We start from the raw sequence: 13,746 nt of genomic DNA, 5'->3' as shown, positions 1-13,746 counted from the left end.
ATCAACCTTTGCGCCGTTATCCTCTCCTTTTTGTCATGATCGTTTGGGTCATCCGGGAAATTCTATTTTAGATTGTCTTAGGCGTAATAAAAGCATTGAATGTAATAAATCTAGTCATTCTAGTATTTTTCGTTCTTGCGTTCTTGGTAAACAATGTCATTTGATATTATTCATAGTGATTTGTGGACCTCTCCCGTGTTAAGTTCATTGGGTCACCGGTATTATGTTCTTTTTTTGGATGATTTTTCGAAGTTTTTATGGACTTTTCCTTTAGCTAAGAAATCCGATGTTTATGCGAAATTCTTGGCTTTAAAAGCCCACATTCATACCCAATTTGAACGTCATATTAAAAATGTCCAATGTGATAATGGGAGGGAATATGATAATGGACAATTCGGGAAATTTTGTGAGTCTAATGGGATTTCATTTCGTCTTTCTTGTCCACATACGTCATCACAAAATGGGAAAGACGAAAGAAAAATCCGTTCTATCAATAATATCACTCGGACTCTCCTTGCTCATGTCTTTCTCCCCCCTTCGTTTTGGCATCACGCCTTGCAAATGGCAACATATCTTCTTAATATTTTACCAAGCAAATTATTGGGTCATGTTTCTCCTCTTCAAGTGCTATACCAAATAAAGTTGTCTTACTCTCATCTTCGGGTTTTTGGGTGTTTATTCTATCCCCTCTTTTCTTCTCCGACTATCCACAAATTGCAAGCCCGGTCTACACCGTGTGTCTTTTTGGGGTATCCTACGAATCATATGGGGTATAAGTATTATGATTTATCGTCCAACAAAATCATTATTTCTCGTCACGTGATTTTTGATGAGAATGTTTTCCCATTTTCCAATTTACATTCTCCCACTTCAACTACTTATGATTTTTTGGATGATGGGATTTCACCATTTTGGTTGCATCATATGGCTAATGATCTGGTTAATCAGCCCAGCCCACCCCCCCGCTGCACCCGTGACCCAGCCGATTGCCCCCCCTACCCACCGTGGCACGTACGGCCACGTCCCCTCTGTTAGCAGCCGCCTCCCCTACCGCACCTACCCCTCTCCCCTCTGCCTTGGTCCAATAGCCCTCGGCTCCGTCTCTCACACCCACACGAACATCACCCCAGCCGCCCCGAATGGTGACCCGGAGTCAACATGGTATTTTTAAGCCAAAACGTACGTTTAACTTGAATACCATGGTTACGAAATCCCCTCTCCCTCGTAACCCTGTGACCGCCCTTCGTGACCCGAATTGGAAGATGGCTATCGATGATGAATTTGATGCTCTTATTAAAAATAAAACGTGGGAGTTGGTGCCCCGTCTACCTAATGTGAATGTTATTCGTTCTATGTGGATTTTCACTCATAAAGAAAAGTCTAATGGTAATTTTGAGAGGCATAAAGCCCGTCTTGTAGGTGATGGAAAGACTCAACATGTTGGCATTGATTGTGGTGAGACCTTCAGTCCGGTGGTCAAGACGGCTACGATCCGTACCGTTCTCAGTCTTTCATTATCAAAGAAGTGGCTTATTCATCAGCTAGATGTCAAGAATGCTTTCTTACAGGGTGAGCTCAAGGAAACAGTGTATTGTCACGACCCAACCCCGTAGGCCGTGACTAGTGCCCGAATTGGACACTCATGTCACTTGTTAACTATAATCATTTATAACTAGTATGTCATGAACTTATTTGTATAAAAAGGTATGGTGTTTTTTTAAAGTTGTCAATTTGTTTTTTTGTATGTCATAGGAACCTGTCTCCTGAATAATTAAAATTTTTAAACAACAACATATATATATTCCTACGCAAGCCGACAAGGCTGCCACGATATGCAACATACCAAACATACATATATATGCAAGCCAACAAGGCTGCCATTACGAATGGGTACGCCCCAAACATATGTCATAATCATAAAACGCGTCAACAACCATAAACAGACCCACACAAATGTCCACAGACCTCTAAGAGTAATGACCGTATCATATGGCGGGACAGGGCCCCACCGTACCCAAATAAAATCATATGAATTCAACATAAGGAAGTTATACCACAAGCTAGGCTCCGGAACAAAGGAGCAGTCAAAATAGCTGAATAAGTGTCCTAAGCTGGCGGATCTCCGAAATGAACGTCTGTACCTGCGGGCATGAACGCAGCCCCCCAAAGAAAGGGGGTCAGTACGGAATATGTACTGAGCATGTAAAGCATGAAACATAGTGATAGACTCATACTGAGATAAGATGTATAGGACTCAATGCAACTAACAGAATTTCATAAAGACTTGCCTTTGAACATATTTCATCTGTATCATTCTCATATCAATGTCAATATAGTGTTTTGTAATCAAAGCTGCATAATAATTCTATATATAACATGTATACGTGTCCCGGCCCTCTAGTGAGGGGCTCGGTAATTAAAATCATAGTATCATAAACATGCACATAGACGTGTCCCGGCCCTTTCGTAAGGGACTCGGTAATAAGGAATATATATGCCCTCCTCGCCACCATCTCCATATCATCATATCATCACATCATCATATATATATAACGTGTCCCGGCCCTCTAGTGAGGGACTCGGTGAATATAGTCATAGCATCATAAACATAAACATATACGTGTCCCGGCCCTTTAATGAGGGACTCGGTAATAATATAGTAGATGTGCGCACGAGAACGTGTCCTGGCCCGGGACTCAGTGAAGGATATAGCGATAAGCACGAGCAGAATAATAAGCAACCACATATATGAAATGCATCTTTTGAGACTCAATAGATAAGCAACTAACCAGCTCTAAAGTATTGGGATAATAATCATATTCAATTCTTTTCAACTCTCATTATAAGCCATAGCAAGGAACGTTTCAGCTTTCATGTACATGTATCAATTTTCATGATGTAGCTTTTGAAAATCAAGTATACTTCTATTCATGCCATTCTTTTAAGAGTAGGAACTTCTATACATCATTCATTAGTCAATCATGTAGTAGGCTCGTGACAATAGCATTAAGGAAATATAGAATCATAAGTCATGCATGGAACTAGAGAATAGAATTTACCCCAAGGTTCATATCATTTCATACTTACGTCTAGGACATTCCAAGAAAAGAAGGAATAAGCTTTACATACCTTTAGCGTTTAGTCGTATTATAACTTGTACTTGCTGCCCAAAAACACTTATCCTATATCAAGACATCAAGAGCTACAATTAGTCTACGAGGGAATTCAATACGTACTTTAACGTCAACAATCCCTTTCAAACATTTAGACGACGTTTCGTTCGCATTCAAATCAACTACATACAACCACCCCAACATCAATAATCATATGTTCAATACCAATCCGGACAGCCCACATAACATTCCAAATAGCCCACATTCACAACATTCCATAACGATTCACATACGGCTACTACATTCTCAAGTTACTCCTAATAATCCGTAGCCTTAACGTTTTCGTGTAACAACTTTACAACAACCCAAACAACGTAAATACAATATATATTCTTAACTATCATTAGTATTTCCAATTTAAAGAATACAACATGTCCAAAACAGTTCCTAACCACAACACGCCCAAAACAGTCCCTAACCAATCAACACGCCCAAAACAGTCCCTAACCAACAACATAAAGGTGCCCGGAATTCTTGCAAACGTTTACGAACATACCAAGCAAACCACATATGATTCTTACACATTATTTCATGTCTTCATTTCATATAATTTCAGTAAAATACGACCAGCAGTCACAAGATAAATATATCACCAAATTCGTACGCAAATAGCTACATTGCCGACACTAAAACCTTACAACGACAACAACATGTTTAATGACATTACTTTCATGATCCTTGGAACTGTTTTAGCATCATTTACATTCTTATAACAGCCCACAATTCATTCCAATTTCGACCTGAATCATTGCACTTCACTTTCACTAAACGTTCACAACAAGAATCAACACTCAACACATACAAATTCACCTCTAGCACTAAAACAGTCCACTGTTTTGGACTGCTTATATGCTTCAACATAATTCATTTCTTTAACACCTTAATTCACATAATCAACATGCACACAATGCACCACAATGTCCATAACAACAACAATCAAAATGTGACACAAAACAGTCCACAAATTCCTCTAAAACAGCCCCCTCACACGGCTTCAACACAACTACAACAACTTCATGATTTTCATTCATTTATCCATACTACAACACATTCAATCCATTTCCAATACATGTACAAGAATATTAAGCATCATTTCACCTAAGTTTATAGCACACAGCCCACTTCAACTTCAACAACAACAGTCCCTAACTTACGATAACATCTAAGTCCATATATCGCTTGTATATCAACGTTTCCTCCATGTATACACCATATTAAACCATTAATCCAAATTAATAACATGAGTAGGAGGCTGAAATTACCTTTAACAATCAGAATCTTCAAGAATCTCGTTCCTCTTTCCAGCTTCTTGCTTACAACACAAGGAAAACTTAGGCTACAACTTCTCTTTAACTAATATCATGTCAAGGGTCTAGGATTTAGCTTATATGATGGCTCAATTAGAAAGGGGGTTTGGGAGAGAAAATAAGGGTTCTTGGATCTGTTTAAGTCGTGTGAAGTGATATAGGGAAAAGTGGTGGCTTATATATTAAGTTTAATGGGCCTCATGGGCCGAAATAAGAGTGTTTGGGTCGGGTCCAAACTTGCTGCCCTGCCAGCCCAAATTGAATCGTCCATATCTCCTTATCCCGATATCATTTTTATGATCGGTTTGTTGCGTTGGAAACTAGACTCGATGAAATTAATCTTAGGCTTTTGAAACACCTTAAAACTCCTCATATGCTAGGAGATATCCCTCCTACAATATAGGCTAAAATCGGGTCCGAATTTTTACTGAAGTTGTTCCGATTCATTTCGTTTAACTTCTAATCCTCTTCCAACCTCATGTAACCTCTTATACATACATATACACACTCATATACATACTCATAAAATGATTTCAAATCCTTTAGGTTACCATGTCACCTCGGGATACTTAAGGCAACCATATATATAACGATATTCTTACTAACTCGACTAACTTTCCTTGAACCTTCATAACCCATTTTTTTCTTGTTTTACTTCAAGTAGCACGGATTATTGTGGAGTGTAACATGTATATGCATCAACCTCTGGGTTTCAGAGATCCCACTCATCCGGATTATGTATGTTTACTCCGTAAGTCCTTATATGGACTTAAGCAGGCCCCGAGGGCATGGTACAAGCGTTTTGCAGATTATGTCTCTTCTCTTGGTTTTTCAAACAGCAGATCTGACAATTCTTTGTTCATCTACAAAAAGGGGTCCGATATGGCATACATTTTACTTTATGTTGATGATATTATTCTCACTGCTTCCTCAAATTCTCTCCGATGCTCCATTATGGCTCTCCTTGCCTCGGAATTTGCTATGAAGGATCTGGGTCCTTTGAATTATTTCCTTGGCATTCATGTCACTCGCCATAAGGATGGCCTGTTTCTGTCGCAACGCAAGTATGCCGAAGAAATCATTGATCGAGCTAGGATGTCTTCTTGTAAGGCTACTTCTACTCCGGTTGATACCAAACCGAAGGTGAGCAGCACATCGGGTGCTCCATATGATGACCCGACTCACAATCGCAGTCTCGCAGGTGCACTTCAGTATCTTACTTTCATGAGGCCAGATATCTCTTATGTTGTTCAACAGGTATGCTTACACATGCATGCACCGCGAGAGGTTCATATGCATGCTCTTAAGCGTATCATCCATTACATTCAGGGTACACTTGATTATGGTTTGCATTTTTATCCATCCTCAGTTACTGACCTTCTTTCCTACACTGATGCGGATTGGGGGGCTGCCCTGACACACGTCGGTCAACGTCTGGTTATTGTGTCTTCCTTGGAGATAACTTGATATCTTGGTCTTCGAAACGCCAACCTACCCTCTCTCGTTCGAGTCTTGAGGCGGAGTATAGGGGGGTTGCTAATGTTGTCTCCAAGTCACGCTGGCTTCGCAATCTTCTGTTGGAATTACATTGTCCTATTCATAAGGCTACTATGGTGTATTGTGACAATGTGAGTGTCATTTATCTTTCAGGAAATCCAGTGCAACATCAGCGCACCAAGCATATTGAAATGGACATTCACTTTGTTCGTGAGAACGTTGCGCGAGGACAGGTTCGTGTCCTTCATGTTCCATCCCGTTATCAGATTGCCGATATTTTCACCAAGGGACTTCTACAAGTCTTATTTGAAGATTTTCGGGACAGTCTCAGCGTTCGCAAACCTCCCGTTTCGACTGCGGGGGTGTGATAGATTATGTAAATATTAGTTAGAATATTTTATAGTCTGCTATTTTAGGTTAGAATATTTTGTATATTTTGTAATCTCCTATTTTAGGTCAGAATATTTTGTATATAAACCAATTCAAGGAATGAAAGGAAACACGGAAAATATTTCCTACATATATATATATATATATATATATCCTGTTGAAAAGAGCTCCACTGCATGTGAACCACCCTATCATTCTTGTTCCTTTCGTAACGATCTGGAATAAGAAAAAGAGCATTTGAAGTTTTCGGGTTATCATATTTTGCTCACTATTCAACTTTTTATGTTTCTGGAGTTGCTAAAGGCCTTAACATTAGACATATAACTGTAAATGGTGATCCTGTTCTTATTTTCATTTTTTCTCCTTTTTCTTTACATACACTTTAATTTAACAAAATCCTGTATAACAACACATAATATATATTTCTTCACTTCATTAGTGGCCCCTTTTTAAAAACATAAAACAGATCACCACTATCTTGTTTGGTATGTACATTACCATGCACAATCTATCTTGCTAATCTTTACAGGAATGAGGAAAATATATATTAATAAATAAAATAACAAAATCAAGAGACAAGGTCATGAAAAACAGCCATATGCAATATGGCCAGGTGAATGGTGGGGTTTACGTTGAGTGTGCTTTATTGGACATCTCCATTTTTGCCATTATTTGATAATAATCCTTTTTCAATAAGTAATTAGTACTATATAATTCTCCTCTGTTTTAATAGTTCAATTATTTTAGGGAAGTACACTGTGTATCCAGCCAAACTAATTCCACATTTGATCAATATTTGGGCTTAATACCACAGGCTGTTCGGGCGGCCCAAATCAATGCCAAAAAATGGCCGATCAGCCCAAAATAATGTCAAGGCTGGCCAGCCCAACAACTCAGGCGCTTAAAAAAAAAAAAAGACTTTTCTTGGCGACGTAAGGGCTGCTACAGAAAAATCAGGCTTTTTAGTGGCAATTAAAAAAGTCGTCACTAAAGGTTAAATATCCCAAAACATGTATAATATGTGAATCTTTAGTAAGAAATATCCCAAAATATGTATAATATGTGTATATTTAGTAAGAAATATCCCAAAATATGTATAATATGTGTATATTTAGTAAGTATCTACAAGAATGATACATTTTTATATACATATGTTGGAATTATATATACACTTTATATACAAGAATGATACAATTTGTGTATATACATATGCTGGAATTAATTGTACACTTTATATACAAGAATGATGCAGTTTATATCCATATGCTGGAATTAATCATACATTTATTATACATAAATTATACGTTAATTATACATTTCTTATACACATATTATACAATAATGATATGATATTATTTTTTACATATACAATAGTATACATATTATATACCACAATGATACGGTTTCTATGATATATTTTTTATACTTATGATACATTTTCTATACAAGATTGTTACAGTTTATATACACATGTTGGAATTATATATACACTTTCTAAACAAAAATGATACATATTATATACAAAAACGATACAATTTTCTATTCTATAATACACATTATATACACAAATGATACATATTATATACAAAAATGATACATACCTTAGTTATTCATATTTTATACAGTTTCTATACATTACAGATAGATACTGATACATATTTTTATACACAAATGATACATATTACATACAAAAATCGCCTTAGAGTTTTTTGGGATATTTCTTACTAAATATACACATATTATACATGTTTTGGGATGTTTAACCTTTAGTGGTGACTTTTTTAATTGCCACTAAAAGGCCTGATTTTTTCTGTAGCAGCAAGTCGCCACAAAAAGTCTTTTTTAAAAGCGCCTGGGCTCGCCACAAAAGACTTGCTACACATTTTGGCTAGGGGATGGAAATAATTTATGGGCTAATTTTTGGGTTTGGAAATAGATGGGCCAGCGCGTGAGATTATTTATGGCCCAGCGGCCATTTGTCCTTTTCCCATTATTTTAACAGAGGGGAAAGTTTCCTTTATTCTTTGCTTTGGGCATTAAGCATGCATTTCCATTGGTCGTGGTAAGTTAAAGGATCACAAAAGCTAACATCACTACGTGCAAAGTTCTTAAGGAAAAGGTGGAAAATTAATTTGACTTATTTGAAGATGAAGCTTAACAGCATTTATGGATTGGGACATATAAGCAACTTGAGATATGGAATTGGTGTAATACACTCACCTGTTTATAATTAACTAATCAAAATGATTTTTCTCCGGCAGAAACCACCAAAAAAGATCCAGCTAACCTTTACATGGGATGTCGTTTCTTCTTTTATTCTTTTAATTAATTATAACAATACTATTCTATAGAATCCCTGACACATTGACCAGTACAAGTATTCGATAACTCGGTGATAACTCACATATTGTAATCATGAGCTTGGAGCTGACCTTTTATGCCTAAAAAGTTCAGGATGTATTGACAATATGTGGAAGGAAGATTTGAAGGCTCAAAACATGCTCAAATGAAAGTTCAAGGTCACAAGGAAATTGCTGGTATTTGGGCCAAGCACAGAGGTCCGCGGTCGCAGGGAATGGGCTTCAGGCCAAGGATCACTATCGCGGTACAGAGGTCGCTATAGTGGAAGACATTCGGGAGATTGAGAACTACGTCCGCAGAGTTGTGTGTCTGTGTCAAGCACATCGCTAGGAGTTGGCCACAATCGCGAGAAGCTGTGTTCCAAGCCATATTTTGTAATACTGATCAATGGCTGATTGGCTATATTTGTAATTAGTATTACCTACTATAAAAAGTAAATTTTAGGGTTCATTTCCTTAGCTAGTTTTGTTGATTAAGATCATTGATGAAGGCTCCTTTTGAAAGTTTTGGGAAGAGTCCTTGTCTCTTCAATAGAACCTCTTTTGAATTCTCTAGGAAAGAATTTTATGTATGATTTCAGTTTCTCTACCCCTGTAAATTGAATCTAGTAATTAAATACTAATTTGATTATTAGATTGCCCTTTAGTTCTTTTAATTCTATCTCTATCTACTTGAATGGTTGTTCGTTTTCTTATTTGTTTGAATTTGGTAGTTATCACTTTAGGAACCACAGTGCTAGCAAATAGCGGGCCTTCGTTTTTCTTTTCATTAATGCAACTCACCAATTATTATTATGTCCATTGATGATTATGTTACCTGTCTCCTAGACTACGTTCTTAACTGGATCAATTGCTTTCCTTGCTACCAAGAATTACACAGATGAGAAGATCTTAACTATACTCTTTTTTTTTTTTTTTTTTTTGGTGTATGCTAGCATGTGCACGAGCATTGGGAGACAGAGAGGGAGCAGCTAGATATGATGCATACGTAAGAGAAAGGAGAATACAGTAATCAAATCAATACAGTAAGCTTTGTAAATCTTATGGTGTTAAGACTTTTCGGACAATGACAAAACTGGCAGATCAATAATTTCAATGATGTTGATGGGAAATGACTCCTCTTTGTCTTGTTGCTGAAACAGTGTGTCCTTACTAAGTAATGTTTAAGCTTTTAACCCAAAAATACAAAAATGTTCACCACATTTGTCAACAAATCGTGGTGCATGCACTCGGTTGGTGGTGATTGTATCTTATGGATCCATTGGAGCTTCCAACGGTCACCAGATTTTCTCTGAAATTGAGACGTCTCTGGTTGTTAACTGCTACCACAGGACAAACTAATTAAACGTCACTCTTTAAACTTCCAACTATAATTTACAAATATCTCAGTCATATCGCAATGTGTAGTTCCTAATCCATCTTTATGAGAGCACTGTGAATCAAATCGAACAATTTTATTATGTGTCTCACACAACTAAGTGGGGACCCAAATCTTACAACTTTGGGTCCACTTTTTTTTTTTTTTTGATGACATGGGAACCCGCAGCCGCTACCCCTCGGGTGCGCACAAGGTAAATCCAGCTCCTGTGCAATAGCTCGCAAACCACACAGAAGAGGTAACCTGCACTAGGCAAGCCCCGTGCGACGAGCTCGACCCAGAAGGCAAATCCCCTGCTGTCGTAGGCAGGGGGTTTCGAACTTGAGACCTCCATTATGAAAGCCGCATGCTCAACCAACTGAGCCACCCTTGCGGGTTTGGGTCCACTTTTTTGTGAGACAAAAAAGAGTCTCACGCTACTTGTATTAGTCATGTGAGTCATAAAATAAAACTTTTCGAATCTTCAGGATCGAGAAACTTGTTTCTGATTCTGGAGTGAACTTGTGCTTTGCCAAAAAAACTGAACACCAACTTCATAGTTCTTGCCAATTGATTTAAGCTTCACAACATTCTCTTGCTGTGATTGCACATAGGGAATTAAGACATGTCCCCCAAAAAGCAGTTTCCTCACACGAAGTCAGCGCGTTATATCAGCATCATCAACATGCTTATCATGACCTTAAGTATGTCAATATCGATCGATTGGATCAAGTCACTCAGAAGAAACAGGTCATGCTTCAAGCAGAAGCAGAAAGATTGTTCATTCTCACTTTCCAATTTCTTCAAGCTTGCTAAGAACCTGCTTTATACTAGGCCTAAGAGCAGGTGAGGGAGAACAACAAGCCATTGCAAGCTGAAGGAATTCATAAACATGATCTTCATTAACTTCCCTTTGGCCATCACCTTGGCTAAGCAGAATCTGTGGATGGAAAAAATCCACAACTCTATGATCAAGAATTGCACTTTGAATGGCATTAGGCAAATAAATATCCTTATCAAGATTTGGTTTCTTGTAGAATGGTTCCTTCCCTGTTAATAACTCTAACAAGATAATCCCAAGGCTGTAAATATCAGTTTCTTCACTAACTTCTTTCATCTTGATTAATGCAGGGGCTTTGTATCCCTGAGCTGCTGAAGCTTCAAGCATTTCTTGGCCTGCAGTTGGATTCAGGAGAAGATGCAACCCAAAATCGGATACATAAGGTCTGAAGTGACGATCTAAAAGTATATTATTCGACTTGAGATTCCCGTGGATTATGGGAATTTCCAAATCTGTGTGAAGATAATTCAGTCCTTGAGCAATGCCAGTGGAGATCCTACATATGATGTGCCATTTATGAGCCTCACCATTCCCGTCTGTAATCATTAGATGCACAATTTTATTTAAACGGTTGCATATTAGACAATAGTACCAATGAAACCTAGTGCATTTGTGTACTTGCGAGTGGTTGAACTTAACACGATAAGAAATTAATGAAATTATAATTTTGCCAAAGTACCCGGTATTAGGTTCTTAGGAAAAATGACAAGAAAACTGACTGAAATTTGAGGCAAGATATGTTGAAACTATTACACTGCACGTGTCTGGGTTTTTAAATAAGCAGAAGAAAACAAATTCCACCTAAATCCAGAAAGCAAACTTTTTCAACACAAACAAACATTTCCAAGGACACAAGAAGTCTAGAATTATGGAGAAATATAATATCACGGCTAAAGTATTTTTATTTTTTATTTTTTTTAAAAAAGGAAGAAAGTCAAGTTCCATCTATGCTTTCCAGATTCATAAACACGGTTGTTGAGATGTCACCAAAAAAGCAAGTATATTTACCATCAAAAGAACCTAAAATTTTAAACAGCATGTAAATGTATAGATCATTATTGAAGTCCCTTCAAAGCAGAAGATACAATTTATTACTCATTCCAGTTGTGAGAAAATGATTGACAGGGACTTTTTTCAAGGCACCAAATGGCAAAATCAAGATCCCCCATTTTTGGTCCTGAAAATTTTGTATTTACCAATGAAACCAAAGAAGGAATACAAAACTGAAATGTTTTCTAAGCCTGTGAAAATTAAGCATCTAGTGCTAGATGTTACAATCTTTAAAATGACCAATCTTCTCTTTTCTTATTCTATTTCCAAGACAAGAAACCATATTAAAGATTGTTAGTACTAAATTCATTGTATTTTGGCATTACAACAACATGCCCAGTGTGATGATGTATGGAGACCTTACCTAATGTATTCTAATATTATGACTTCGTAATTTATATTTATGTAACTCATTCTATCAGTAATTTTTCACATGTATATTTATGTTTCAAGTCGAAAACATTAGTTTCAATTAAAACCATACAACAAAAGCACCAGATGAGGACTTACCTCTAATCAATTGAGCTAAGGTTCCATGGCGATAAAAAGGATGTACCATCAATTTCTCTCCTCTTGGCCCTGCATAAAATGCACACAAAGGCACCAAATTTGGATGCCTTAAAGACCCCAAAAGCTCCATAACAGGCACCACTTCTTTCATTGTCACAGTGCAAGCTGGTCTCAAGAATCTCAACAATGTAAGCCTATCAATACTCAGCAAAGTAGCCCTGTATAAAGTCCCATAACTTGATTTCCCTATAACTTCTCCAGGTGCATCCAAGATATCATATACACTGAGATCTTCACCATCTTGAAACTTGATCAACAAATCTTTTTCAACCCCATCTCTTTCTTTAACCTCAAAACTAGCTTCTACATCTCTAGAAACACCTTCCACTCTTTTCCTTCTACAGCAATAAATCAAGAGCAATAAAACAACTATTGCAGTTACTGAACTTGGTACTATAATAAGTATGAGCATATGCTTGTGTTCCATTTCTTTAATGAAAAGGGCTGACACTTGGGGGTTACTGAAATGGTGAACCTTTATGACATTTTAAAGAAGATCCAAGATCTGGTTAGAATTTTGAGAATGCCAAAGTCTTGAAAATGTGTAAATGGAGGTTGAAAGTGGAATGTTGTTGTTATCATAAGGGAATAATAATGTAAAGGGGGTTGCGGAGATTGTGGGGATTTTGCGGAAACGAAATCAGGAAGAGGGACTTTGGCTTGGCAGACAGGAAAAAGGAGAGAGAGAAGAACAAGTCAGAGAGAGAGACAGAAGGAGGCATGTGCCTATTTTATGGAATTCATTCATTTCTTCAAATCATGTTTCTTCTTGTATTAATTGCCTCTCTATTCCCCCATCTGCCTTCATCGAAATAGTGTCACTTTAGGCCTTATTTGTTTTCTTTTGTTAGGATAAGACGTTTGAATCAAAATATATATTTGAATATTAAGATTTAAATATTTAAATTTAAATATATATATCTAAATATTAAAATGTTGTATTAAAATTTAAATACTAAATAATTAAGATTTTTTTTTAATATATGAATGTGTAAGGTATCTTTATTTAATAATTAATAAATCAAATTCAAATGTACTAAATTAATCTAAAACTGTATTAATAAAAAAGTTTAAAATATATATATAGTTGGTGATGCTGATAGCCAGCGTCTGTGGCTGCGGATTTCAATTTGGGATGGTGTTGTATATGGTAGCTAGTGGTGATGGTAGTTGCCTTGATGGTGGCAACTAATATTGATAG

General features: G+C 37.0%; 2 protein-coding genes across 2 annotated transcripts; one reads left to right on the top strand and one right to left on the bottom strand.

The window, feature by feature from the left end:
* Positions 1 to 5,434: 5,434 nt before the first annotated feature.
* Positions 5,435 to 5,947, top strand: LOC132631068 (uncharacterized mitochondrial protein AtMg00810-like). Its single transcript, XM_060346668.1, has 2 exons — positions 5,435 to 5,737; positions 5,810 to 5,947. Exons 1-2 carry the CDS (start codon positions 5,435 to 5,437, stop codon positions 5,945 to 5,947), a joined length of 441 nt encoding a protein of 146 aa, XP_060202651.1.
* A 3,856-nt stretch (positions 5,948 to 9,803) lies between these two features.
* Positions 9,804 to 13,395, bottom strand: LOC132631679 (putative kinase-like protein TMKL1). Its single transcript, XM_060347347.1, has 2 exons — positions 12,486 to 13,395; positions 9,804 to 11,461 (listed from the first exon to the last, which is right to left on the bottom strand). Exons 1-2 carry the CDS (start codon positions 12,970 to 12,972, stop codon positions 10,872 to 10,874), a joined length of 1,077 nt encoding a protein of 358 aa, XP_060203330.1. The 5' UTR covers positions 12,973 to 13,395; the 3' UTR covers positions 9,804 to 10,871.
* Between the last annotated feature and the right edge of the window lie 351 nt (positions 13,396 to 13,746).

Source organism: Lycium barbarum, chromosome 3 (genome assembly GCF_019175385.1).
Source record: "Lycium barbarum isolate Lr01 chromosome 3, ASM1917538v2, whole genome shotgun sequence".
In the NCBI taxonomy this organism is placed as follows: domain Eukaryota; kingdom Viridiplantae; phylum Streptophyta; class Magnoliopsida; order Solanales; family Solanaceae; genus Lycium; species Lycium barbarum.
This window is presented reverse-complemented; position numbering and strand designations above follow the sequence as displayed.

Coding starts and splice junctions, on each gene's coding strand:
- LOC132631068 (XM_060346668.1), top strand. CDS start 5,435: ATGGCTCTCCTTGCCTCGGAATTTGCTATGAAGGATCTGGGTCCTTTG. Junction 5,738..5,809: donor TCTCTTATGTTGTTCAACAG/GTATGCTTACAC, acceptor CATTACATTCAG/GGTACACTTGATTATGGTTT.
- LOC132631679 (XM_060347347.1), bottom strand. CDS start 12,972: ATGGAACACAAGCATATGCTCATACTTATTATAGTACCAAGTTCAGTA. Junction 11,462..12,485: donor CTTAGCTCAATTGATTAGAG/GTAAGTCCTCAT, acceptor TAATGATTACAG/ACGGGAATGGTGAGGCTCAT.